The 26,163-nt window shown below is 39.2% G+C and overlaps 1 protein-coding gene across 1 annotated transcript in view; it reads right to left on the reverse strand.

Annotated features, from left to right (window-relative positions):
* The window catches only part of ST8SIA1 (ST8 alpha-N-acetyl-neuraminide alpha-2,8-sialyltransferase 1), a 163,914-nt gene that overhangs the window by 105,343 nt on the left and 32,408 nt on the right, over positions 1 to 26,163 (reverse strand). Inside the window, exon 2 of the mRNA XM_020893667.2 lies at positions 2,548 to 2,692. Within this exon, the coding sequence (XP_020749326.1) occupies positions 2,548 to 2,692 (145 nt within the window). The remainder of the gene's footprint in view (positions 1 to 2,547; positions 2,693 to 26,163) is intronic.

The following is a 26,163-nucleotide window of genomic DNA, read 5'->3' on the forward strand; positions in this document are numbered from 1 at the left end:
CTAAACAGCAGCAGATAATAAAGCCATGGGATATTATAAGATGTACAAATAAGAAGCCACTAGCTGTAATTACAAAATACACATCATCTCTACAGGGCCTCTGTGGACCCTCCAACCTTGATTCAGGACCTAGTTTCCACATCAAACACATAATCTTGGATTGCACCTCGGCAACAACAATAAAAGCAGTGGATAAAAATGGGCAAAGGAATAATACCAATAATAACGGTGGCTAACTTATATTGAGCCTTCAGGGGAGACATATAACATGTAATTAAAACAAATTCATTAAAATATATAATTTAAAGTGTAATATAAAGCTATACATCTCAGTTAGAGAAGGAGTGATATAGCATTATAGCATCATTTTGCTGAAATACAGGGAAAGGAGAGATGTTATACTCAGTTGACAACATGGAGCCCAGCTCACTCACCTGCATTTCTGCCTAATGAGCACATGCCACTTTCTTCCCACCGGAAGCATGAATGAAGCCTAACAATTAACTGACAATTTAGCTAGCTTCCAGATAACAAACTAGAATTCTTTCACTAAGAAATAAAAGGGCCCAGGGATATATACCCTTGTGTTGCTGCAAACTGATTTTCCAGGGTTTCTATAAATTAATTAGTCATTTCAGAATCTCATCAGAAGAATATATATGTAACTTTTTTTTTTTCAAGTCCACCCATTAAACTGGTTCAGGCCTTTGGGACGACTGCACACACAGTGATAGAATGGTTTAACTCTTTCTAAGAAAAAAGCACTTTTCCTTTATTATTCAGGGATGGTTCCTTGATCTCAAAGCTGGCAGGGAGAGACACAGAATTCATGCTCATGCACTTGAAAAGGACAATGTTTCCTGCTATCTTACTGCTGCAACTTACAGATAAGATGGGAGGTTAGTCTGTATTTCTTTAATCATTTCTTTCCTTCAAATCTATTTCCTAGCACAGAGTCAGTTAGTATGACTGAAAGCCTTCATCTATAAAATCTTATTTTGGATTTCTTTAAATATTTTTCTATTTGATGAGCTGTTAAAGGAGATTGCTTTCTTATCTCATCTTTATTGCATAGCAATTTGGTATCAGTTTTTGCACAAAGAAGATACTGCAAATTGGCTCACTCAACCTCAATTCCACCCTTTTTCTAGCTTCCTGCTAAAGCTTGACTGCTTTAAAAAAAAAAACTGCCCCTCTTGGATTCTCTGCAACTAGTGTTCTGGATGCAAATTAATCTTGCCCATTAGATGCACTTGAAGAAGGTCTGGAGGGAGGAGGTGAGTTGAAACAACTTCCTGGGGCCCCTTTCTGCTAATGGCGGTGGCCACTGGGTTCTTCTAATCTCTAAACCACAATTATGGCAGTAACTTCTTGTTCTAAGTAATTTCAGGGGCCACCTCATGACTCCTACTCCACCATTCACCTGATGATTTCTAGGGCTCCCTAGAAATAAAGATTTCCTTTCTTTCCCCCTAACTTGCTACACAGAGGCTCTGTGCTGTGCTAAGTTGCTTCAGTTGTGTCTGACTCTGCAGCCCCACAGACTGTAGCTCACCAGGCCCCTCCGTCCATGGGATTTTCCAGGCAACAATACTGGTGTGGGTTGTCATGCCCTCTTCCAGGGGATCTTCCCAGCCCAGGGAGCAAACCCATATCTCCCATGTCTTCTGCACTGCAGGCAGATTCTTTACCACGAAGCAACCGGGAAAGTCCATTGCTACATAGATCTATTTTAATAAAACATCTGATTTCAGTGCTTGGAAAACCACAGGGAAAAACACTAAGGGAGCAACGCCTGATTTAGACCACTTCAAAAGTGGTCAGATACTCTCTCTCCATCACCACCACTCCTCCACTTCAGAGCAGTAATCTAACCACAGGGTTAAGACTCACAAGCCCTAAGAAGCAACCTCTGACCATATGGTCCCCACTCCCCAAGAGCAATACCAGCCTTAAGAAAACATACCAGTATTGCAAATCTTCAAGATCATTCCACAGCCAACCTCAAAACACTAGAATTCCACAACTCCCTGACCTCGCCTCCTTCTCTGCTTGCCTCCTCCAGTCTCATGTGACTCAAATCAGAAGCTCTAGGAAATCTGTTATTCTATACTATCCTACTGCTGCCCCTGTATCACCATTTGACTTCTCCCCACCTACTCCCCCCCCCAACACACAACATGACAGTTATAAAGGGAAGAATTTATAATTAAGAAGAGAATACGAACTTCTCTGGTAGTCCAGTGGTTAAGAATCCGCCTGCTAAGGCAGGGGACACAAGTTTGATCCCTGGTCCGGGAAGATGCCACAGGGCCAACTAAGCCTGTGAGCCACAATGACTGAAGCCTGCATGCCTAGAGCTGGTGATGAGCAACGAGAGAAAGCAACAAAAAAACAGCACAGTCATAAGTAAATAAATAATTTTTTTAAGAAGAAAGAAGATGAAAAGAAGTAGCTCCGATTAGTAAGAAAAGGTCAATGACCCCTTTCCTATGATATCAAGACATATAAGAAACTATAGTGAAAGGCAGTAAACTCTTTACTAACCTGGGGGAAGAGAGAATAAGTTGAATTGTCAATGGTGAATGAGTATAAAAACTCCCCATCGTACCACAGGCTTTTCCCCATGGGGGAATTCATTTTAGTCATAGCAAAGAGATGGGCGGGGTCACAGCAGTCTTCCATCTGTTTCCTAGGAGAGAAAACAGAGAGAGAAAAGAACAGCAGGTTAAGTGAGCAGCAGACTCATTCACTTGTCATTCCCACAGAGATGTGCAGCCTTACCTCAGCACCAGCTCACAAAAGCATCTGTGTCTCCAGGGTGATTAGACAACTATTCATTCACCCTTCCAGCCATCAGAATGCATGACTGGAATATTTCATAATGTTTTAAAAAGTTTCAGAAGAAAAGACATCAGGTGGTAGGATTGCAAACTGGTGCAACCACTATGGAAAACAGTATGGAGATGCCTGAGAAAATTCAGACTAGAACTACCATGTGACCCAGCTATTCCACTTCTGGGTATTTATCACATGTGCACAAAAACACTAATTTGAAAAGAAGATATATGCACTCCCTATGCTCACTACAGCATTAAAGTTGTCCCTTGGTATCTGCAGGGAACTGGTTCCAAGATCTGCCTCAGATACTAAAACCCACAGATGCTCAAGTCCCACAGTCAGCCCTCCATATCTGAAGTTCTGCATCGATGGATTCAACCAACCTCACATTGTGTGGTACTATATGTATTTATTGGGGGAAAAAAAACCATGTAGAAGTGAACCCTATGGCAGTTCAAACCCACATTGTTCAAGGGTCAACTGAATTAACAATCACGTAATCATGTGCGTGCTCAGTCGTGTCCAATTCTCTGCGAGTCCGCGGACTGAAGGACAGTAGCCCACCAGGTTCCCCTGTCCATGGGATTTCCCAGCCAAGAATATTGGAGTGGGTTGCCATTTCCTTCTCCAGTATTTACAATAGCCAAGATATAAAAACAACTTACACGTCCATCGATGGACGAATGGAATAAGAAGATGTGCTACACCACAGAATACTACTCAGTCATGAAAAAGAACGAAATCCTGCCATCTGCAACAACACTGATGATCCTTGAAGATATTATGCTTAGTGACATAAGTCAGACAGAGAAAGACTGATTTAATTCACAGGTGGAATCTACAAAAGTGAACAAAAAACCAAAATAAAACAAAAACAAACTCAGAGTTACAGAGATCAGATTAGTGGTTACCAGAAGGGAAAGAGGCTGGGGGATGGGTGAAATAAGTGAAGGGGGTCACCTCTCTTCTTCACCTCTGGTGATGGATGGTAATTGGATTTGTGGGGGTGATCAACACCCCCCATATCTGAGGATGCGATCCAAGAATGAGCCCTGGGAAGTCTCTGGGAATAGAAATTGAATGAGATGAGGGATGCGATTTCAGGCACTGACAAAGCAACCTGCATTCCAACTGGTAAATCTCGTGAGCTTTACGGGTTGTTCTTGTTTGGTCTGATCTCTCAGTAGGGTGGGACACAGCTGAGCAGAGGAAGGAGCTGAGAAGTCTCACTCCTTCCTCACTCCCTTTATCTCTGAAACACCAGGGTCTCCTGGGTCTCCCCCACAAACCCCCCTGGGATGGCTCACAGCTGTTCCTCTGCTGGTCCCTCACAGGGAGGCCACTATTCTACAAGCCAGTCTTCACATTCTCCTCAAATTCAAAGCCTGTCAGAAACCAACTCTGTTTCCTCACTGAGCTTTCAGGAATGAAAGAGCTTATTCCCCAGTCCCACTTCTAGAAGGAATAAAACAAACTGCTGACATAAACCACTTCTGAATGGCGCCGCCAAGTAGACTTGCCAGCTCAGACATCTTTAGCCACCAGGAGTACCCAAACTTGGAGCTGAAAAGTGGCAGGTAATTGGAATATAGTCATGCTTGGTCTCACAGGGTTGGTTCCATAACCCCCCTCCACCTAAATACCAGACCCCAAGGATGCTCAAGTCCCTTACATAAAACAGCAGTGTTTGCAGATAACCTACACACTTCTTGCCCTGTACCCTAAATCATCTCTAGATTACTTATCATACCTAATTCAACACAAGCATTATGTAAATAATTATAAAGACGATGTAAATGCCATTAAATAATGACCAGTGTGCAGCAAATTAAAATTTGCTTTTTAGATCTTTTGGCATTTTTAATTTTTCCAAATACTTTCTATCCACCCATCAGCTGAATCCTTGGATGCAAAATCTGAGGATGAGGATTTACAGGCAACTGTACTTGGGTTCAAAACCTGGTTCTGCAACTTACTAACTCTATAACCAGGAAGGTTACTGGGCTTCAGAAATGGTCTCAGAAAGTATTCTTGGGAATTTCCCCAAGGACATACAGGTGCAGCACGTAGTCCAAGTTCAAGCTCAACGCAGAGACAAAAAACCGAATCACAGCCTGGGGTTCTTCCCGCCACCTGATGCCTTCTCTGGTGCTTTTTGGTTGGCACCTGGGGAACTTCACAAAGGTTTCAGCAGAAAGGACAGGGTTGGGGTCTGGGGAAGCTGGCCTTCTTCTTTCGCATTTGCTAGCATCTGTGTCCCTCTTGCTCCTACATCATCATCCCATTTTCCCCCAAGTGCCCCTCCTCTCTTGCCTCCTCCACAATCAATAATTCTTACTGTGTCTCATTACCCAAAAGGCAGCCTGAACAGAGGCAAGGAAATTTTACAGTGAATTGCCTTCATTTTCTCAAAAGAGCATCCTGGGTACTATCATCAGTTAACATAGGACGAGACACGGCTTAAGACTGTCTTTAAAAATGAGAATGGCGGACTTCCCTGGGGGTCCAGCAGTTGGGAGTCCACCTGCCAATGTGAGGGACACGGGTTCAATCCCTGAGTGAGCTTGGAGTTACATAGCTTTAGGATTTTTTTTTTTTCAGTAATTTAACTTGGGGCACATAACTAGCGAAGCAGGGTGGAGCTTGGCTTGGCTCCCAGGTCTTTTCACTTCATGTCTGGTACTTACTTTCAGCCAGACCATAGCTCTCGCCTCCAAACCAAGCTAAACTTGCCATTCATCACAAAGTACTACAGAAAATTCAGAAGAAAAATTTGTCCCAGCTACATAACAAGACCCCATTTAATCTTTATCAGTGTAGAGTGATATGTAAGTGTCCTAGACTTACATATCACTTCATACTGGCTTCCTCTTTTCATCCTCATAAAAAACTAAGACAGAGCTGATTACATTATCCTACATTTACAGACGATGAAACTGAAGCTCAGTCCAAGAAATGTTTGCTTAATTAGCGATCAAATTGTCTGTTTAGACGGACTCAAATCCACACCTTTTCCTACAGCATCATCATGCTCAGGGCAACTATACCTTGAGGAGGGAAACCAAACACTTGACAAAAATAGAAAGCATCACATGCATACAAATACTTTTAAAAATTCAAGAAAGAATCATGAATTCAAATTCATAATAATCATAGCACCATTTGCAGTATGAGAGGGCTTCTCTTATAAACTTATGAACTTTTCCCTCTATCCTGCATCCAGAGTGCCTCTGCATCTTCCATCTGTCAGGCCCATTGTCCAGAAGGTGGCTGAAAACAGACTACAATGTAGAAGTGTGTTCACCCCCCCAAGCCTGAGAAGGGCCCCACCAGCTCACCAGCTATTCGGCTATATAACCACAGAAGCAAAAGCAGAAGTGGAAACAGTTCTCCCAGCAGTAGGAGTGGGAATCAGGGTAGTGGTAGCAATGATTTTTACTGAGCTCTTGCTTAACACTGCTAGGTTTGGGGGAAAAGAAAGTTGAGCTCCACCTCCTGCCAACCTGCAGGTGATCCTGGAGAGAAGACACACACCAGCTTTTAGAATGTTTAGCAATTTTTATTCCCGCCCCCTTTTTCATGCTTGGCACTGATGTTGCCTATTCTCTGCTTCTCTTTTGCCTGCGAGCAAAGTTGCTTCAGTCGTGTTCAACTCTTTGTGACCCTCTGGACTATAGCCCACTAGGTTCCTCTGTCCATGGGATTCTCCAGGCAAGAAACCTGGAGTGAGCTGCCATGCCCTCCAGGGAATCTTCACAACCCAGGCACCAAACCTATGTCTCTTATGTCTCCTGCATTGGCAAACCTGTTCTTTACCACTAGTGCCACCTAGGAAGCCCAATTTTTGTGGCAGGCAATAAAATCACAGTGTTCAAATGGTAAAAGTAAGTCCATTTTTATGTTCAAGTTTAAATCTTCAGATTATTAATTTTTACCAGTTGAGTGTAAGGTGAGTATTGGAGTTAAAATACAAGTGGTTTTTATTATTTGAATTCAAGCTTCAGCAGAGCTCTTACCAATGACACTATAGTTGCTTTGTGAAGTTAAGTAATTAGGAGCCACATGCTAAAAACTCACTCAGGTTCTCATCGCCTGCATGCACATCGATAAAGCCAAAAGGACCACACTGGCTTACTGTGCCAGAAAGACTGAGAGTCTAATAGACTAATAAGAGTGAAAACCCAATCACTCAGTTAATAACACCCTGTTATAGCAGAAAGCAGAGAAAAACTAAAGAGCTTCTTGATGAAGGTGAAAAAGGAGAGTGAAAAAGCTGGCTTAAAATTCAACACTCAAAACACTAATATCATGGCATCTTGTCCCATCACTTCATGGCAAATAGATGGGGAAAAAATGGAAACAGTGACAGACTTTATTTTCTTGGGCTCCAAAATCACCGCGGACAGTCACTGCAGCCATGAAATCAAAAGATGCTTGCTCCTTCGAAGAAAAGTTTTGACAAACCTAGACAGCATATTAAAAAGAGGAGCCATCACTTAGCTGACAAAGCTATGATTTTTCCAGTAGTCATGTATGGACGTGAGAGGTGGACCATAAAGAAAGCTGAGTGCTGAATTGATGTTTTTGAACTGTGGTGTTGGAGAAGACTCTTGAGAGTCCCTTGAAGGAGATTAAACCAGTCAATCCTAAAGGAAACCAGCTGTAAATATTCATTAAAAGACAAAATGCTGAAGTGGAAGCATCAATATTTTGGCCGCCTGATGCCAAAAGCCGACTCATTGGAAAATACCTCAATGTTGGGAAAGACTGAAGGCAAAAGGAGAAGGGGGAAACAGAGGATGAGATGGCTGGATGGCATCATCGATTCAATGGACCTGAGTTTGAGCAAACTTCAGGAGATGCTGAAGGACAGGGAAGCCTGGTGTGCTGTAGTCCACGGGGTTGCAAAGAGTCGGACACAACTGAGCAATTGAACAACAAAGCAAAGTGAATCCTGCTAAGATCTCTTAGATGCCATGTTCATTGCTCTAGTCACCATACACGATGAAGGCTGGGAGGCTCCCACTCCAGTGACTGACACTATTGTGCCCCTCCTGTGGAAGAACTGAATTTGAGAAAGCAAACTTGAAGAAGAGTTCTAGCTCTAAAGAGTCCAGCTTTAGACTCAGCTAAACATCTGATTCGATGCCAGCTCTGGCCTTCCTGAACACGTATGTGACAAAGGCTTTTGTGATCACGCCCTTCATCATCATATCTAAACAGGGTATTGAAGTAACCCAAACAGGAAATGTCATAAAAGTTTACTGTTTATAACTGAGTGTGTGATTTAAAATTCTATAAGCAACCTAGGAGTAAATGGAGTGAAGATTTCCTTACGTGCTTTCTATGTTGAAATTCTATCCATCAGGTGAAGTATAAATAAATGTGTCTTTAATACTGCAAGAGGAAAATGCTTCAATAATAAATTTATTATGAATGATTAATTTTACACACAAAAGTTATGAAGGATTATTGATTACAGAAGAGAATAAATTTTCAGTTAAGGGAAATAGTAAGTGTGCCTAAAAGATAACTTTAAGGAAAACACTGCATTTTTTTGGCCAATAAATATTTATAAAATTCTACATAATAATATAAGACAGTATCACAGAATTGAGATTACATGAAAATCCAAATCTTTGTATAATTAGTTGATATACTAGCATTCAAAATATTAAACAAAATAACCTTTAAGAACCATATTTGATTTTTAGTTATTTAATTACATTTAGATAGTGAGTTGTTCAGGGAAAAGAAGCCCTAGTTGGGAACTCTTCATATGCAAGATTGTCAAATGCCAAATCTGCCCCTAAAAATTTCATGAAAATAAAAAACCCCACAAACATCATGAGAAATCATCATGACGCAGTCATAATAGAGAATTCCTCGTATCCTTCTTAATGGCTTTATTCTTCTTAAAAGCACTTAATACTATTTACATGCTATATGCTTTTTTTTTTTTTTAATATTTATTTGCTTAGCTGCACCAGGTCTTAGTTACAGCATGTGGGATCTAGTTCCCTGAACAGGGATTGAACCCAGGCAGCCCTTGCACTCGGAGCATGGAATCTTAGCCACTGGACCACCAGGAAAGTCCCTATATTACACGTTTTATCTATAGTTTTACTTATTGTCTGTCTCCCCAAGTCCCACGATTTAAACTCCTTGAGGGCAAAGACTTTGGTCTTCGTTCACTGCTGTGTCTCCATCTCCTTATATGGTGACTAAGACACCAAATAAGTGCTTAATATATGCTGATCAACTGGATGAATAAATTACAAGTAGGAAGAAAAGAAAAAAAAATTAGACAATCAAGAGAACCTCAATGCACATTTTATTCCCACTCGTTAAAATTCAAATCGAAGAAGTCAATTCTTTACAGTTTTAGTCTATGGAGACCAAAAAACAAAAGCCTGACAAAATATAGGTGAGTAAACATTTTCAGAAGCAGCAGATTCAGGATTTTTAAGGTTCGATGATGGGTGAATCCCAAGTTCCTTACACTGGGCACTAACAAACATTACTCTGATCAAAGTGAGCATGCCTCTGGGATTACAGGCCTCCAGCCCTGGGACCATGGGATTGCCCCATCAGTGAATGGCGCTGATAAATTCTGTTTCCTTCACCACTGTTACACGTTCAAACTTTGACTTCTAAAATGTTAGATAAGTTTTCAGATTTTAATCTTGCCTCCAAAAAGTTCTTTCTATTCTAATGCTATCTGACTTCAGTCAAGTATTGATTTTAACATTTGGCTTTTGCCCATAATGTGTATCTAATGCATTTCCTCCGTTCAATCAATGGTTCTTATTGTAAACTGTACTGAGTTCTTAAAATTCCTTTTAGATTAGTATATGTTAACTCCTTGGGTTAATGTCACAGAGCCCAGATTCATTGCTAAAACTGTGCGCACATAACCACATCAGAGTATGGTTTTGAAAGTGGGGTGATGTATATAAAATGCTTAGCACATTACATGGTTTCCATAGGTATTCATTTCATTCTCCTTAACAGTCAGGGACCATGTGATTCTGCTTGTTTCCCATGAGCTGAGGTTATGATTGCTTTCTATATATAATTATTAATAGTTATCCCCCTTCCATCCCCAAACATGTCCTTATTTGGATGATAAATTATCTGTTCACTCCATTAAGAGTAGAAGATAAGCAGAGCGTCCTATAAAAGAGGGCCTTTCTTTAAGTGCAGAATCTAATGGCTTAAGAGAAATCAGACAAGTTTCTTATCCTAAATATGTAAATCACAGATTTCACAGATTATGGCAGGTAGAGTGTGGATCACCCTGAAGTTGTTTTTTGCCCAAACGGAAAGAAATCTGTGTCTTAAACTACCTGTTCTGAAGCCAGTTTAAAAATCAGGAGTCACTTTTTTTGACTGAGAGTCCAGGATCTGGAACAAGCACAAGAAGAAGTTGCTCTGAAGTGAACGAACAGCAGGGCCCTGCCTGCAGCAGACGCGGGAGCAGGTGGTGACAATACCATCTCTGTGGCAAAGACCACATCTTCTGTCCACAGCACAGTCCCCTAGATGGCTTACATCCCCGACATAAGAGATTCAAAATACCCCCTCAATATAGGGGAGAGATCTGTATTCACCTTATTTCTCTGCGAAATTCTCTTGAATGGTGTGGAGGAGAATTACTTTCATGAAATTATTGCTTAAAATAATGTTTACCACAGATATAATAAAAACGCTTCTCAAAGATTAATCCTCTGTATAATTTGCCAGGACTACAAAAACAGGGAAAAACGACTCTTGTGTACTACTTGAGATGGCAAGCAATCTTTCATTTAGCGGCATTTTATTCTTCACATTTGAAATGACTGCATAAAAAGGAAAAAGTACTCCAAAGAGAGGTCAATTTATGCCACGTGTAATTTGCATTTCTCTACCACAAGCAGAGCAGACTTTAAGGAAGGAACTTTTGGAAAACAAGTATTTCAAAGATGATCTGGTTTTCCCAAATACATATTTGTTCTGTAGTGTGCTCAACAAGTACATATGATTATTTGAACCGAAGAGCATACATTTTTCCAGGAAGAATCTCAATAAGTGCTTGCCTACAATCTTCCTACTTATGCTTATTTATCTACACAACTACACAACTAGAAAAACTCTAATATTATCCTTTGAGAATCACCTGTTTGCTTTTTGGTAACTGAAACTGACAAGACTTCTTTGACTAGCATTCATTATTTGATTCACTCAATAAATATTTATGGAGCATTTTCTATGTGCCCAGCACTATTCCAGGCACTTATAGACAGAATGGGAGCTGGGAAAAGGAGAGGTGGGAATATTCTGCCCTTGTAAATTCTAACAGAGAAGATAGACAAATGATAAATAAAGTATGTGGGTAAGGGGTGGGGTGTAATTTTCAACAGGCGGGGCTAAGTAAGTCCTCACTGGGTAACTGAGTTTACTCAGAAGCAGGTGAGGAAAGTTGAGGAAAGTAAGTCATAGATTTCCAGGATATCCCAGAGAAAGCACGTGGGGAGGACAAACAAGTGCAAAAGTCTCAAGGCAGGAGTGACCCTGGTTATGTTCAAAAAACATGAATAAAACCAACGAAGCTAGACTGTGGGTTGGGGAGAGGGGCTCACGGAAGGAGGATCAGGTCAGATTGTGTACGTGGCTTTTACTCCAATGAAGGGAGCAGAATCTGTCCTCACCACCAAACTTCTTGTGGCATCATCAACAGACCATTAAGAATAAATCCAACTCCAAAATCATACAAATATTTGGAATTTACTGAAGTTGTAACGGAGGGGGCTGGGTCACCACACAACAGAAACTTCATAAGGTCTCCCAGTGAATATCTGTCTTGCCCCTGGATATAAAACTCTATCATTTCCTCTAAACTGCCCCAAAGCTGACCTTTTTTCCATCATCTCTCTCTTTTATCCAGAGAAATTTCACTTTATTAAGCCCTCTAATTTTGACTTCTTTCATAATCATTTAACATCAAACTTAAGTATGAGAAGACTTATTATACAAACTTTTTGGGATTTTTTTCCCCTCTTTTTGTTCCTAGCCACAACAATCAGATAAGGAGAAAAAAATCACAGGACTCCAATAAAAAGGAAGAAGTAAAACTGTCACTGCTTGCAGATGACATGACACTATACATAGAAAATCCTAAAGACATCACCATAAAATTAATAGAACTCATCAAGGAATTCAGCAAAGTTGCAAGATACAAAATCAATAAACAAAAATCTACTGTGTTTCTAATAACTAAAATAAATTATCATAAAGAGAAATCAAGAAAAAATTCTATGTACAATCATATCAAAAAGAAAAAAATACTTGAGAATAAATCTTACTAAGGAGATAAAAGACTTACTTGGAAAACTGTGAGACAGAATGAAAAGAAGTTGAACATGACACAAAGTAACAGATATACTGTGCTCATGGGCTGGAAGAATTAATAACGTTAAAGTGACTATACACCCGAACGCAATCTGCAGACTCAGTGTAATCACTATCAAAACACCAATGCTGTTTTTCACAGAACTAGAACAAACAATTCTAAAACTTGTATGGAATACAAAAAAGACCCCAAACAGCAAAGCAATCTTGATAAAAGAGAACAAAGCTGGAGGTATCCCTGATTTCAGACTATACTACAAAGCTACAGTAATCAAAACAGCATAACATTGATGAAAAAACAGATACACAGATCTATGGAACAGAATAGAGAGCTCAGAAACAAATCCACACTTATATGATCAACTAGTCTCTGGCAAAGATGGTAAGCATAGACAATGGGAAAATGACAGCCTCTTCATTAAGTGGTGTTGGGGAAACTGAACAGCTACATGCACAAGAATGAAACTGGACTGTTTTCTCACACTATATAAAAAATAAGCTACAAATGAATTAAATGTAGACCTGAAACCAAAAAAAATGACTAGAAGCAAACACAGGAGTACTTCAGTATCAGTCTTAAGCAATATTTCCTTAAGCAAAGGAAACAAAAGCCAAAATAAGTAAATGAAACTACATCACACTAAAAAAAAAATGCTTTACATAGCAAAGTAAACTATCAGTGAAACAAAAAGGCAGCCTACTAAACAGGAGAAAATATATTTGATAAGGGGTTGAATTCCAGAGCACACAAAAGACATATACAGCTCAACATTAAAAATTCCAATTAAAAAACAGGCAAAGGACCTAAATAGACATTTTTCCAAAGACATACAGATGGCCAAGGAGCACATGAAAAGATGCTCCACATCGCTAATCATCAGAGAAATACAAATCAAACCTGCAATAGAATATCACCTCACATCTGTTAGAATGGCTATCATCAAAGAGGCAACAAATAACAAGTGTTGGCGGTGATACGAAGAAAATGGAACCCTCGTACACGGTTGGTGAGAATGTAAACTGACGCATCCACGATGTTAAACAGAATGGAGATTCCTTAGAAAGTTAAAAACTGAACTACTGTAAGATCCAGCAATTTCACTCCTGGGCATTTATCTGAAAAATGAAAACACTAATTCTAAAAGCTATATGCAAACCTATGTTCACTGCAACATTATTTACAATAGCCAAGATATGGAAGCAACTAAGTGCTCATTGATGGATAAATGGATGAAGAAGATGTAGTGTATATATATAACAGAATATTGTTGTTGTGTAGTGGCTAGGTCATATCCAACTCTTTTGCAACCCCATGGACTACAGCCCATGAGGCTCCTCTGTCCATGGGATTTTCCAGGCAATAATACCAGAGCTGGTTGCCATTTCCATCTCCAACAATGGAATATTACTCCACCATAAAAACCGAAATCTTGTCATTAGTGAGAACACGGATGGACCTAGAATGTATTATGCTAAAAAGTGAAATCAGTTAGACAGAGAAAGACAAATGCTATATTATTTCAATTATATATGGAATATAAAAACAAATGAACAAATGTAACTAAACAGAAAGAGACTCATAGACATGGAGAACAAACAGGTGGCTGCCAGAAGGGAAAGGGGTCAGCAAAGGAGAGAAATAGGTGAGGGAGATTAAGATGTACAGACTCATAGTAACAAAATAAATGCCACAGGTATGAAATGTACAGTGTGGGGCTGCTATACATATGACAGATTATCAGTAAGGGTCTACTGTACAGCACAGGAAACTATACTTAATATTTTAGAACAACCTATAAGGAAAAGGAATCTTAAGTATATGTACTTACATACATATATGGGCTTCCAAGGTGGCACAAGGGGTAAAGAACCCTCCTACCAATGCAGGAGACATAAGAGATGCGGGTTCAATCCCTAGGTCAGGAAGACCCCTGGAGGTAACCTACTTCACCCACTCCAGTGCTCTTGCCTGGAGAATACCCACAGACAGAGGAGCCTGACAGGCTACATCCATAGGACCACAAAGAGTTGGACACAACTGAAGCAACTGAACACACACGCATGTGTGTGTGTGTGTGTGTGTGTGTGTGTATGTAGCTGAGTTTGCTGCTCCCTTGAAATTAAAACAACACTGTAAATCAACTACACTTCAATAAAAGATAAAATTTTAAAAATAATGTACAGTATGGGGAAGACAGTAATTATGTAATCTCTTTGTATAGTGACAGATGGTAAGTAGACCTACCGTGGTGAGCGTTTTGAAATGTATAGAAATATCACATTACTATGTTGTGTAACAGGAACTAACATAGTGTTGTAGGTCAATAATACTTCAAAAACAAAACAAACTCACAGAAAAAGAGACCAGATTTGCAGTTTCCAGAGGTGACGGAGTGGGGAAAGGGCAATTGGATGAAGGTTCTTCAAAATGGACAAAATTCCAGTTACAAGATAAATAAATATTAGGAATATAATGTACAACATGATAAATATAATTAACACAGATATATATAAAGGTTAAAAGAGTAAATCTTAAGAGTTCTCATCATAAGGACAAATTTTTTTTCTATTTCTTTAATGTTGTAGCTATGACATGATGGATGCTCACTAAACTTACTGCGATAATCCTTTCATGATGCATGTAAGTCATTATGCTGAAAATAAAATAAAAACATCTCTCTTCAGAACCACTTTTTTTAATTCTAATAACACATAGGTCTGAGATTATTTTCTGTGAAAGATAAGAAGTGAGAAAATAAAGGATATTACAAGTGTAGATGGCAAGAAGTTAGTATAAGGCAAAACAAACAAAAAGGAGACAAATGTGATAGAAACCAAGTAAGTCTTCCAAACTATACAGATTTTTCTAAACTAGGAAACTGAACTAACAAACATATGATGACCTAAGTGGTAAATTTTAGAAGTTCAAGCCTAGGAGTCAAGTTTGTTGGATTCACCTCAGCTTTGCCTTCAGTTCAAGACTGGAGCATTAGTCCTAAAATTTTTCCAGACCATGGCTGTCTCTTCTATGATTTATGGCACACACACCTGGCATTTCAGTGAATAACCATTCTGGTATTTGAACATATTCAAAATTATTTTCAGAGAAAAATTTTGGCTTTTGCATTATGACCCATTTTCACAGGGGGGAATTCTGTTCAACAGCACAAACCAGGGATTCTCAATTTTCTTACCAGAATGTTAACTGTGCCACCTGCTTGCCTAAACATATGGGTCTCTCTTTACTCAGCACAGAATATCAGCCATTCAGGTTGTTAACAGCCTTCAATTGACCATCATCCAGTTTCCACTAAACGTATGGTTAAAGGAACAAGTATTTGGGAGAGACATAGGGATGTGTTAGCTGATTTCTCCTTGGAGTTAGAGTTACATTTTCTTTCTCTATATCAAATCAAACCACAAACAAGTCAGCTATTTGCATAACTAGTATCTATTTTTAACCGGCCACCCTATAAACTTCCATAGATGAGTATACACCTTGTTGTCCAGGTCAAATGTATCAACTCAGTTTACCTCCAACGTGTTGTGAAAACAATCAGGCAGGCACTTTCATTTCATCTATCTATCATCCCTCTTCTTGTTGCTAGGTTCACTACATTTGTACTCAATTTTGAATTGTTTTGTGGATATCATTGACCCTATCCAGATAGAAAAGTATTGAGAAAGTTGACAGCAACAGTTAAGGAGAAGCATATGCTTAAAAATGGAAACAAAAGTAGAGATGACTTTTAAAAGCTAAAAGCACTGAGAAAATAAAGGATATTACAAGTGTAGATGGAATGAGTCATTTGATAGAGTGGATAAAGAAACAATTGGAAAAAGAGAAGGAAAAATGATAGATTAAAGGAAATGACTTTTCTTAGTTTGTCAATAAAAGACAAGAAGAAGCTGAAAACTAGAGACCAGATAAGCCTACTCTCAATGCTTTCAGTGCTTTGAGATGAACAAGACTGCATTCAACTGAGAGAAATACAAAAAACATTATCCCTCCAGGGAGAGAATCACTATTAATAGATTTTTGTGTGCATTTTTCCTATGCATTAGTTAATTACTCCCTTAGTCAGTAAATACTCAACCAATATTTACTGAGTACCTAGCATGCATCAGAGATTCCAGACATAGCAGTAAACAAAATGCTCAGTACTTGCTCTCTAGAAATGGGAATTTAGTCTGTTTACAATTTGTTGATGCTATATACAACACTGTGGTAAACATTCGCATTATTAGATTTGTAAACATATACATGATTTTTTCCCTGGGATAAATTTTTAGAAGTATTTACTTTTAATTCTATACTAATGAGGTTCCTCTTGATTCAAAAAATACTGTTACACAAAATATTTACAGAGCTTAAACTACTATAAGGCAACAAAAACAAGTGTTCCCTTTCATATTCTCCACAAAGATGTCTAGATTAAAAAGCAATGGTTTTCCTATTTCTGATTACCATTCAAATAATGCTATTTTTATTTTCTAATTATTTGTACTATCAACTGGCTGAACTATGGAAGATGAAGATACCACTTTCCAGTCCTACCCCAAATAAACATGCACAGACTTCTCTTCATTCCACATTCCCTAAAGAATTACATAAAACATTTTAACTTAACCATTATTACAGTATTATGAGTCTCTAAGTGTGATTTAATAGCTGAGTACTATCACTGTATTTCCTGCCTTGGAGGCTTTCTAATATTTGCTCTTCCTGGAGTTAACTGTTGCCTAACTTCTTTCATTAGCTTCATTTATTAATAACATGCGCCTTCCAATAATTCCCCTTCTAATTCTTCAAAGAACTGTAAATTTTTGTCAATGTTGCCAAACACATCAAGAAATCAGTCAGTTTGATTTTTTTTTCTTGGGAACATCTCTTCTGGAACCCTTTGCCCTCTAGATCCAATCTGGGCTGCTTTCTTTCTAGCTCTGATAAACACCTGTCATCTTGAAAACTTGCCTTCACTGCTTTTCTGTATGGTATTATTCAGTTCCTTTATCCATATTTTCTCTTTCTTGGTACTTTCTTATTTGGGTATACTCTATTTCCTTCTCGAGAAACGGTGCAAGCAAAGTACATTTTTGACTCTTTGAATGTTGAAAACACTCTTACTTAGTTGACTGGGTGTAAAATTACAATTTAGAGGTTTTTTTTCAGACTTTGAAGGCATTATCCATGTTTCCTAGCTTCCGGTGTTTTTGTTGAGAAATGTGGGATCATTCTTATCTCTAATATCATTTTTCATCTTCTTAAGATCCTAAATTAGGGATTCCGAAATTTCACAATAATATGGCTTGGATAGGTCTTTTGCATTCACTGTGCTAGGCACTTGGTGGTCCCCTGCAATCAGGAAATGTGTCCTGGAAACAATCTTATATTATGTCTTTAATAACTTTTACCCTCCCTTTCTTCTGTACTTCTCTTTCCATATCAAACTTCTCACCTTTTCCCCATTTTTTCACTGTCTTATTTTTCTTTCCTATTTCAAGATGGAATTATTTTCTAAACATTATTTTATAAATCTACCTACTCAACTTTTAATTTCCACTACCACATTTTTAGTATCAAAAAGTTCTTTCTGGTCTTCAAAAAGTTTTTTTCATAGCCTCCTAACCTTTGTTAATGCAATGTAATTTGTAAGAATCATAACCATATCATTTGTTATATATTCTTCTGCCTCTTTATCATTTGTTTCATGTATGTTTTTTCTGTTGGTTTACACTGGTCTCTTTCATGTTAGAGATTTTCTAAAAATATTTACAGATTTATACGAGTTCACAGTTAAAAATAATGTACTAAAGTGATGAATAAAAGATATTTGGATGTGATTACCAACTGCTGAACCTCAGCAGCTGCTGCTGCTGGTAAGGCGCTTCAGTCGTGTCCGACTCTGTGCCACCCCATAGACGGCAGCCCACCAGGCTCTGCCGTCCCTGGGATTCTCCAGGCAAGAACGCTGGAGTGGGTTGCCACGTCCTTCTCCAATGCATGAAAGTGAAACGTGAAAGCGAAGTCGCTCAGTCACGCCCGACTCTTTGCAACCCCATGGACTGCAGCCCACCAGGCTCCTCCATCCATAGGATTTTCCAGGTGAGAGGACTGGAGTGGGGTGCCATTGCCTTCTCAGGAGCCTCATCAGAGTATGATCCAATAGGGACCCAGTCATTTCATGAAAGGATCCTTAAATGTCAGTATCAATCTCTTTTTCTCTTTTACTCATCAGTTTTCCCATTGAGGAATCTTCCAATTTCTTGATGTTACTGGACTGGCCAAAAGGTTCACTGGCCAAAAAGATACTATGGAAAAACCAGAACGAACTTTTTGGCCAACCAACATAAGCCTGGTTGATAACATTCTAAGAGCTAAGGGAAAAGAGGAGGCTGATGTCTCCAAAATAACCTTTCCCTTAATTCCCCTGTTCGCAGCTGATGTCCCAAGTGCAGAGCCTCTGTCTCATCTCTAGTCATCTAGCACATGGACAAAGGCAGCTCCTTGTGTCTGTGGGTAAGGGGAGATCAGGAACACTTTCAATCAATCTTCCTGCTTTTAGTGTCATCGGCACTCACCTCTAATTGCTGAGCCTATCAGGAATTCTGCAACATAAACTGGTTTCCTTCTTGCTGGGTTACCCTGTTGTATTTCAAATGTCTGTACTCTACACGTTGTCAGACACGACTGGGCCATCTGCTTCTTATCTCCAAAAATTGTTTGATGTCTTCTGTCTGCCATTGTCTCTTCTTCCATTTTCTTCATTCTTACAAGTTTATTCATATTTATATTCTTATTATTTATTAGTCTTTCAAGATAGGTCAGAAAACTAGAAACCAGGCGGTATTAACCTCTTCCAGTTTAGCTTCTTTACTGGTGATTGTTAACAATGTTTTCTGATTTGAAAACGTATGTGTATAAAACTAAAAGGCTACCAGGGAAGATCATTCTGATGATGGCTGCTTTAAAGAAATGGAAATGGGCTATTAGGATATGTAGGGACTTTTATTATTCATCTCATACATTTCTATACCTTTGTAGTGCTCTGAAAGTTACCATTTTTATTATTTTATCAATTTATCACATTTGTCATATTTATTTTATTCATTCACATTATGTATTTATATTTACCATTTTGTTACTTTATCAGATTAAATTTGATTAATTTTTAGAGCACTTATAAATTTAAAGTAATAAGTGCTTGTTATAGAAAATCTGAAAAATATTTAAAAGGACAGAAAGGAAATTGAAATTTAAAAAGCAATACATCCACACTGAGAAAAGTGTAAGTAATATTTTTTTTCTCCCTGTGATCTTAAGGCCATATTCTGAGATTTTCTTTAAAATTAATTTAGATTGACTAATCACTTAATCCCTCTCTCCAGCTTCTTCCAAGGCTCCTTCTTATCTAAGTCCTTAGCTTTTGGCCATAAAAATATTTATATTTGTCCTTAACGAAAGAAAAATTCCCCCCAAAATACCTCCTTCTTTAAAATATGCTAAAATCTCTTTGAGGACTTATACAAACAAAATATCTCAATGCACTCACTGCTTCTATTTCTTTGTTAACCTTTTCACTTGCCTCCAGTGCATCAACTTAACTGAAACTACCCTCTCTAATGTCTTCAAATATATCCAAATTACCAAACCAAATCAGATAGCCTTTCCTCATTCCTTACTCATTCTGGCCACTCTAGCATTTAGCACTGTTGATCACCTGCTTTCTTCTTATAAGTTTCTCTGCCCTGGATATCCAAAACAGTTTATCAACCCACCTAACCACTTCCTATTTGCTTTTTCTCTCTTTCCTGACAAAACAGCACTTCTTTCTCTCATCACCTAAATGTGGTTATGTCCTAAGGCTCAAACTTTGGTTCCCAGTACTTTTATTTGATTCTAATAATAATGAAGGAATGAATCACAGTCACATTCCTTACACTCAACCCGAGAAAACTAACAATATCACGTCAAGAGCTACAAAAGAGAACAAATCTAGAACAGACCATCGGGAGATATCTAAAATTGGGGGGCAAGGTTGGGCTAATGGAGAAAGGAGGACATAGAGAAAAAAGAAGGAATTAAGAAAAGCATTCCTATGTAGCTCCGTCAGTAAAGAATCCACCTGCAATGTAGGAGTCAGTCTGCAATGCAGGAGACCCAGATTCAATCCCTGGGTCAGGAAGATCCCCTGGAGAAGGAAATGGCAACCCACTCCAGTATTCTTGCCTAGAGAATCCCATTGACAGAGGAGCCTGGCAGGCTACAGTCCATGGGGTCGCAAAGAATCGGACACGACTTAACTACTGAACCACCACCACAAGAAAAGCATTCAGTTCTTATGATGGACAAGACACGAGGCCAAGTCCTTTCAAACAGATGCTACCTCATTTAGTTCTCGACACAATCCCGTAGTCGGGTACTTTATCTCTCTTTACAAGAATTAAGCAGAAGCAGAAAACCCAGGTCACCTGATGAGGAAGGAGGCACAGTGCTGGAAAAAACAGAGACTTTGGGATCACACGACTTTAACTCTGTCACTTACTGCAGAGTTTGGCCAAGCTACTTTACACTCTTGGTTTCAATGTTCTCACTTATAAAATGGGGAAAATTTAGTTGGTAACTAATGAAAGGATTGTAAATAAGACATATAAAGTACTTAGTACATAGGATGTGCTCATAAGTTGTTGTGGTTATTATCATTCTGACAATATAAAGTAGAGGTATTTTCATAACAAAAGGGCATGCCATGGGAAGCAAAGGAGGAGAGTTTCAAGGAGAGGAGCAAATGTTTCTTCCAAGGCATAGACCCAAGCCCAGACTGAAGCCCGGGCTTCCTGTGGATGCACAACTTCAGAGAAGAGCTCTCAGTAATTTGCTGTTTACAAGGAGCATCCCTGTGAGAAGGGTCGATGAATGGGTCCCACTGTGACTGAGCAAGTCAGTGAAACAACATGAGTCAGAGCCATCTTGTGAGCGGGGAGAGTGCTCAGCCCAGGACCTCCTACTGCCTAGAGATTGTATGTCCCCCAAAGAGGGGGCTTGCATCACTACTGAATCTCAAGACAAGCTGTGGCTATCCTTTCTGGATAAATTATTTTGACAAAAATTTTAAAAGGCAAAAGAAAGTATGTATTTTTTGAAGGATAATAACAAAAAGGAAAAGTATCATAAGCCCATGTGGATTTAGAAAGGTCAGACTACAACAAATGCTAAATATTCTCCATACCTCCTTTATAGCATGTCTTAACATTCCTTTGCCATAAAAATGCATAAAAATGTGATCACTGACATAGTGAACCAAAAGTGAACCGACTACAAGAAAAAGACAAACTGACCAGAAAAGCTGAGAGCAGCATTATGGCCTGTGGAAGTACTCTAGACAGCAGCTGCAGACTTTCCCCAGACACTCTGATAATGGAGAATGTAATTAGTTTTCCTTGACAAAGAAAAATAGGAGAACTGATGAGGTCAAAAATCCATAAATTAATTCAGTTCAATGAGTGCTTGTGTTTGTTTGAATAAATCCTCTGTGCTTGAAATTGCAGGTCACGAAAGATGAACAAGACACAAGCCAAGGGCATAAAGGGTACCCAGATAGCCATGCATTCATTCATTCACTTATTCATTGATTAAATGCTTATTTCACACTGAGTGTGTGCAAAGGTTATATGCTAAACCTTATGAATGAAGGTGAATAGATGGGTCTCTCTCTTCTGAAATCTCACAGTCTTCCTCAAGAGACAGCAGCAAATAAACAACCTCAGCACCATTTATCAGTGTCTGGAGGAGGATGCACAGAACACCACTGAGGAGAGATAACTGAGGGCCTGGGTTATGTGGGAAAGAATAGGTGGAGGAAGATGGAAAAAGATTTTCTAAGGTCAACGCGTAAGCTGAGAATAGAAGGACTAAGAGGATTTAGCCAGACAGACCAAAGGCCTGAAGCATGAGAAAAATAGAGATTTTCTGACCAAGAAAACAGCATGTACAAAAGCACCAAGCTCCTAAATTCCACAGGCCAGGGCCAGTCCAGAACATTTTTTTTCAACCATCTCTGGTAAAATGAGGAAAATACATGCAATGAACGAGGCTTTCATATATTACTCTAATTAGCAGCCTCTTTTCCTGAGATTATGTCCTTTCTACTTCAAATTTTATTTATTTATTTTTTTTGGCCATACCACACAGCATGTGTGATCTTATTTCCCCAACCAGGGATTGAACCCGTGCCCCCTGCATCCCTGCATTGGGAGAGTGGAGTTTTAACCACTGGACATCCAGGGACGTCCCTGTCCTTTACACATTTTGATGGCAATGTGTAAAGTCTTTAATGAAATGGTGGTATTTTATAGTTTCCTTACTTGCCAGAATACAAAATCATCCACTTTATTAATGTCCACTGCTTAATTTCTTTGGTAATTTTCTAGTCCATTAAGTTTTAAATTTGAGTAACCCTGAACACAGTGAACAGAGCCACAAGCATTCTGAGAAGGCAAAATATACGTGGCAAATAAGCATGCATTAGTTCACACAGGAGAATGAACTTAAAAAGTAGGTGAGATTAAATTATGAAGGGCTTTATATGGCTGGTTAATAAGTTTAAACTTTATCCCACCAGCAAAAAGGAGAGAGGGCTTCTGTGGTGGCTCAGTAGTAAAGAATCCACCTGCCAATGCAGGAGATGCAGGTTCAACCCCTGGGTCAGGAAGATCCTCTAGAGAAGGGAATGGCAACCCACTCCAGTATTCTTGCCTGGGAAATCCCATGGACAGAGGAGCCTGGTGGGCTACAGTCCATGAGGTAGCAAAGAGTCAGACACAACTGGGCAACTAAACAACAACAAAAAGAAGAGGAATGACATTCAAAAGGGAGAGTGATTAGCAAGTATGATGCTGGACAAGTTGCTTACTCTCTTCCTCTGTTGCTTATTTGGCAAATGGGCTTCCCTTGTGGCTCAGCTGATAAAGAATCTGCCTGCAATCTGGGAGATCTGGGTTCGAACCCTGGGTTGCAAAGATCCCCTGGAGATGGGAAAGGCCACCCACTAAAGTATCCTGGCCTAGAGAATTCCATGGACTGTATAGTTCATGGGTCGCAAAGAGTCGGACACAACTGAGCGACTTTCACTTCACTATTTGGCAATTACTGTTATGGGGTTCTCAAGGTAAGAATACTGAATGTTTGCCATTGCCTTCTTCAGCGGACCACATTTTGTCAGAACTCTCCACCATGACCCATCTTGAGAGGCCCTACACGGCATGGCTCATAGTTTCATTGAGTTAAACACGGCTGTGGTCTATGTAATCAGTTTGATTCGTTTTCTGTGATTGTGGTTTTCATTCTGTTGAAGAATTGATGCTTTTGAACTATGATGTTGGAGAAGACTCTGGAGAGTCCCTTGGACTGCAAGATCAAACCAGTTGATCTTAAAGGAAATTGGTCTTGAAAATTCATTGGAAGGACTGATGCTGAAGCTGAAACTCCAATACTTGGCCCCCTGACGCGAAGAACTGACTCACTGGAAAAGACCCTGACACTGGGAAAGATTGAAGGCAGGAGGAGAAGGGGATGACAGAGGAAGGACATGGTTGGTTGGCATCACCAACTCAATGGACATGAGTTTGAGCTAGCTGAGAGCTGGTGATGGACAGGGAAGCCTGGCATGCTGCAGCCCATGGGGTCACAAAGACTCAGACATGACTGAGTGACTGAACTGAACTATTTGACAAATACTGATGCTGGTAACCATACCACACCTACCAGACCTACGGGTGCTTAAATCAAACTCAAGTTGATGAAATATTTCTTAAATTCTACTGCTTATTACAAAGGTAAAGGGTTAATATTAGTAGGATCCTCACTCTTCTCTGCATAAATATTTAAACTAATCAGCTTTAAACTCCTACCTCCTTCCCCCTCCCATCTGGCCAAGATACTAGACCACAACAGGTCTTAGGGATAGGACACGAAGTGACATAAACAGTAAGACACTTCTTGAGTTCCAACTGAAGAATAACAAATCTCTCTACCAGAGTCTGACGTTACTATATGACAAAGCACCACCTCCCAACAATCTACCAAGTTAACTTTTGAGAGCTATGAAAAATTTAGTCTTCAAATACTAGAATGACATTTTTAGAGTGTATCAAGAATTCCCACTCAACATTCTACAGAGAAGCCTGGCTGTTGTACCACACTTGGCTGTAGAACAATGCTTCCTTTGTGCCTGACACAGGCAGTATTGCGATTCCCACAACTGCTAGAAAAGACGTGTCATATAAGTGCATCATCAGTGTTGTGGGGAACTGGCTGTGATTTTCAACGGCTACTGCTCTTGTTTGTAAATATAAATTACTTTAGTGCTTGCTGGATTAACCACAAGGCAGATGATGTTTGTATATGGCATGCCAACCAAGTAAGGGCATGACAGAAATAGGAAAAAAATTTTTTTAATAACTTAATACCTGAATTCCTAAAAAGCATTGAAATAATCATGGGCAAATTAAAAAAATTGTGCTAAACCAAGCATCCGATATTCTTCTCAATTTTTAGGTCCTTTAAAATTTTAAGCAGAACTTCTGATTAATTTAGCCAACAACTTTAGTTTCTCATTCATTATTAGACTTAACTCTTTGGCAGGCAGAGATGAGTATTTACATTGACCATGTCATATGCTATAATTTTCAAATAACTTTAATTTGAGACATACCTCTATTATTTACAGTTCAAATGTGAACCATCCATAAGTGTGCCGGTATAGTTACAGCTTGTGGCTAGTAAGCTTCAGAAGCCAGCTAACCTGACTTTGAATGCTGGTCCTACTCTTAATACATAGAAGACCTTGGGCACATTCCTTAAACTCTCTAAGCCTGTGTTTGTTTTCACAACTGGAAATATAAGTAAAACGGTATCTACCACATAGGTAAGTAGAGAAAATAAAACAAGACCAATCATAGAAATTCCTTTTGGGGAACCTGTCACATTGCTCAAACTAATTAACCACTATTGTTACAATTTTAAGTCATTTTTCAACATAAAGTAAACTAGGTTACAAAGAAGGACATGAAGACTGCATGCATTAAAGCTACCAAATAAACACACTTGAGTTCTGCCAACAAGAAAATAGGAAAAATGCAGAACAAATGATGGAGGACTTATTTCCACACAGAAACCATCAGGAAGAGAAAATGGGACAAGATCCAAGGGAGCAGAAAATGAGAAGAGAATTCCAGCCTGTGCCAAAGGACTTGGGTAACCACTTGTCCACAAATGTCACCCTATTTCAGGGAAATGGACTACTAAGCCAGACAGCCCTGATGATCAACAACAAACGAGAATTACTGAAATGTAAACGAATTTGTACCAAAATTGATGAATGTCTGCCTAAGCTCAATTTCTCAATTTTAATGGAAAGTACTTTAAACTTCTCACCAGGTACTTTTATATCTGCAATATGCTAGGAATGTCCATGAAGCCAAGGCTCTGTGTTGCCAGCAGGAAGGTTCTAGGCCATATGGGCTACCAATTTGTGGTCAGATACCTGGCATCAGCAGACCTGCTCTGATTATGCCTTGGAAAGCACTTATAATGCAAATTTAGAGACTTTCATTTTTATTAAATGTTTGTCTAGTGAAAAAGTATTTGCTCCACGTGGGCATGTGCGTGTGTGTGTATGTGTCTATGTTTGAGTGTGTTGAAGGGAAAGGGGTGCATTTGGAATAAGTGCCCTGTGATCCTTAGTGCATTGAGTTGGTTTATCAGAAGATGGATAAAGGAAGGGCATAAATGCCAAGATGTCTGCCTCTGCCATCCATCCAGACCCTACTAGCTCAGGCCCACCTATTGCACAAACATCCAGAGCACATGCACCAGAACAGAGCGAACAGCCAAGTGACTAACATGGAACTGGCCTAGCCTTATACTCTCCC

This window comes from Odocoileus virginianus, chromosome 23, assembly GCF_023699985.2.
Source record: "Odocoileus virginianus isolate 20LAN1187 ecotype Illinois chromosome 23, Ovbor_1.2, whole genome shotgun sequence".
Classification (NCBI taxonomy): domain Eukaryota; kingdom Metazoa; phylum Chordata; class Mammalia; order Artiodactyla; family Cervidae; genus Odocoileus; species Odocoileus virginianus.